Below are 3,667 nucleotides of genomic sequence, written 5' to 3' on the forward strand. Positions count from 1 at the left end.
TGCAGTGGTTCCCTGAGGCAGCTGGAGGCTTCCTCCCCAGAGAAGTCACATAGGTGGCCATGGAGGGCCCAGGCTAAAAGTCATCCCAATAGAGAACCTGGGCCCTGCTGCTAAGAACATGGTCCTTCCCATACTCCCATGCACACTGTATACCATCCTCCTCAGGCCATGGGGATATAAAAAATATAGAAAGAGACTCACATCATCCAACAATTTGTTTCCCTCTGGATCCATCTTAGAAAGTTCTCGAAATGCTTCATCTCCAACAAAGCAAATTTCATGTCCATCCTACACCAGTAAAGAAAAAAAAAATAATTCAGCAAAAAAGGAGTCTGAAGAGACCCTGATGAAGTCGGTCCATCTCCTAGCTGTAACACTTACAGGGTCGGCCAGGATGACGACTTGCACTGTTGCCTTCCCAGGGGTATCAAGGCTCACCAGGGGAGTCAAGATCTTCTGATTCTCCCTTTTCATCAAGTCTTCTAAGTCTGGCAACTTGAAGAAAATAATATGGTGAAGTGAGCAAAGGTCACAAGCTACCTCTATGACATGGCCCTCATTAGTGTGAGGGAAGCAACTGATCAGAAAGAACCAAGGCACCACTTGTTTGATTTTGTTATCTCAGTAGTTTTTCAAACAATCGTTTAACTTGATACCAAAGCCACAATCACAATGACTGTAAGAAAGGAAGACCAAGGTTGTCACCTGGGTTGCACTAGTTTGTCAATGAGCATATACAAAAGATCAGGTATTCAAACCTTACCTCTTTCTGGGGACAAGAAAAGGCAATTCTTCCAAAAGCTGCTGCATGATCAACTGAGCCCTTGATGCCCTGGAGCTCCAGCTTACACTGAAAAGAAATAAGAAGGTGGTTTATACTTTCATGCAAGTTAAACATGCATGTGGTTAAAATAAAGTCCCCTCCTGCCATCCCAGACAGTCAGCTATTTCTCATGTATCCTTCTAGATACATTTCCTACCTCTCTTCCCTCATTCTTTCATCTTCTTTCTTTCCTTTGCTTTCCTTCTTTCCTCTCCTCCCCTCCCCTCCCCCTTTCTCTCCCCTCTCTTTCTTTTCTTTTAATGGTATTTGGAATGGAACCCAGATTTCATTCATTGGCTAGGCAAACATGCTAAATATTCTACTACAGAGCTGCACCTCCAGCCCTTCTGAATTTTTATTTATGTATTTTTATAGCAGCACTGAGTGTTGAACTCAGTGTGGTCTGAGCTCCTTTTTCAACCTTTTTTAGTTTCAGACAGTCTGAATTGTCCAGATTTGCCTAGAACTTATGATCCTCATGCCTCAGCCTCTGAAGTAGCTGGGATTGCAGACCTGCCACTGCACCTAGCTCTATGTTTCTTTTTCACACAAATGGTAGCACAAAACCACACAGAACATAAAGGCTTATAACAGTCTTTTTGATAGCTATATAATAATCCCTTCTATTAATGAGCCCTTCAAATACCACTCTAATCCATAAGACATAGTTTCTTATGTTTTGCTAATGCAAATAATGTTACAACAGATAACTTCATAGTGTGTATTTTTTTTGGTACTGAGAATCAACCTCAGGACCTGTATTTGCCAGGCAGTTGCTTGTGCCGCTGAGCTATATCCCCAGTCCCATAATAGATAACTTTGTATACACTTCTTTTTGTGTTTGAAGAAACCATCTGTAAAATAACTCTAGGAAGTTGGATTGCTGGGTCAGAGTACAAGGATTCAATCAGGTTCAAATGCTAGGTTATGATTATTGATTAAACCTTGTTTATATCTTTTCTGACTAAGCTATTTCTCTGCTTGCTCTTTTGTGTTTTGGGGGTGCTGGGAATTGACCCAGGGCCTCAAAATATGCTAGGCAAGTTCTCTACCACTGAGTCACATCCCCAGCCCATTCTACTTCTAAAAGGATATATCCCCAATTAGAAAAAATTCCTCGAGATCACTCACCTGGTTCTCAGCATAGCCCAGCAAGGCCCTCTGCTTTTCTTCATCCTGTTCATAAATGTTCATTCCCAGGAGACCAGACCAGTAGTTCAGGGATTTCTGAAGGTCAGACACCGCTAGAGTTACTTTTAAAACAGGATCTGCAGGAGAATAAACAGTAGAAAAAGACAAGTCAGTTCACAGGAGTGGAATAAAAACACCCAAAGAGGTTTGCTTAAGTACATGTTAAGAGTGCAGTTTATGGGGCATAGCCTACTGGTGGAGAGCATGCCTAGCTCGTGTAAGCTCAGGTTTGATCTCAGCAATCAGTGCCCCCCAATCCATTTAGGTGATGACAAGAAAGGATTTTAAGTCAGTAAAAAAGGACATATTATTAAAAAAATGATACTACAGTTGGACATACCGGGACATGCCTATAATCCCAGCACTGGGAAGGCTGAGGCAAGAAGACTGCTGTGAGTTCAAGGCCAGCCTAAACTACATAGCAAAACCCTGTCTCAAAAAAACCAAAAGGAAAAAAAAGGAACAAAACAAAACAAAGCCAGGGAGATAGCTCAGTGGAGTAAGTGCTCGCCTGGCAAGTGCAAGGTCCTGAGTTCGATCCCTGGTTCCACCAAACAACAACAACAACAACGGAAGAATGCGATGGTTACATATCTGAATTAAATAGCAAAACACATTCCTTTTTTTTTTTTTGTGGAACCAGGGATTGAATTTAGGCCCTTGTGCTTGCCAGGGAAGCACTTATTCCCCTGAGCCATCTCCCTTGCCCAAAGTATACAGGTTTTATTTTTATTTATTTTTGCAATATTGGGGATTAAATTTATGATCTTGCACTTGCCAGGGAAGCGCTTATTCTACTGAGCTATCTCCCCAGCTATATACATTTTTCTTCCTTTTTTTTTTTTTTTTGTGGAACTGTGGATTGAACTTAGGCCCTTGTGCTTGCCAGGCATGCACTTATTCTACTGAGCCATCTCCCTGGCACAAAATACATTCCTGATGGGTCAAGAAATTAAGTTTAAAGAATGAAACAATAAAATATAAACACAGGTGACCATTTACATAATTTTGGGTTGGAAGCTTTGTGTTTACATCTGAGACAAAGATAGAAAAATTATATTTAAAAAAAGGGGCTGGCGATAGATATAGCTCAGTGGTACAGAGCCTGCCTGGCAAGGACAAGGTCCTATGTTCAATTTCTGATTTAAAACAAACAAACATAAATAATATCAAAAAGAAGTTTATTAGGCTAATCACACAAGATGGAAAACCATTAGACATCAAAACAAAAGAAGAATCTTGTATTATGAATAACCTCTAAGAAGACAATAATATGCAACACATTAATTATTGAACTTGTCTTACTAATCGGTTTTGAAACTGTTTCATTGCTATTTGTTTCTCAATAAAATTAATAATAATAATAAAAAAGAATTATAGGGCCAGGATGTAGCTCAGTGGTAAAGTCCTTGCTTAGCATGCACAAAGCCCTGGGTTCTATTCCTACTACTGGGATAAAAAAGGAATTGCAATTAAAATTAGAGTAAACAATCAAGCAAGGAAACATTTTTGGAATACTCAAGACAAAAAGGCTTTAGTATCTAAATCCACTAAGTGGGGCCAGGGAGATAGCTCAGTAGATTAAGTGCTTACTTGGTAAGCGAAAGGGTCTGAGTTCAATCCCTGGTTTCCGCAAAAAAAAAAAAAAAAAAA

The 3,667-nt window shown here is 40.0% G+C and overlaps 1 protein-coding gene across 1 annotated transcript in view; it reads right to left on the minus strand.

Moving 5' to 3' along the window:
• The window catches only part of Glod4 (glyoxalase domain containing 4), an 18,260-nt gene that overhangs the window by 2,370 nt on the left and 12,223 nt on the right, over nucleotides 1-3,667 (minus strand). Inside the window, exons 4-7 of the mRNA XM_023719842.1 lie at nucleotides 1,955-2,101; nucleotides 764-850; nucleotides 382-495; nucleotides 202-288 (exon numbers count right to left, since the gene is read on the minus strand). Coding sequence (XP_023575610.1) covers nucleotides 202-288; nucleotides 382-495; nucleotides 764-850; nucleotides 1,955-2,101 — 435 coding nt within the window. The remainder of the gene's footprint in view (nucleotides 1-201; nucleotides 289-381; nucleotides 496-763; nucleotides 851-1,954; nucleotides 2,102-3,667) is intronic.

Source organism: Octodon degus, unplaced genomic scaffold (genome assembly GCF_000260255.1).
Source record: "Octodon degus isolate 3935 unplaced genomic scaffold, OctDeg1.0 scaffold00072, whole genome shotgun sequence".
NCBI classification, from domain to species: Eukaryota; Metazoa; Chordata; class Mammalia; order Rodentia; family Octodontidae; genus Octodon; species Octodon degus.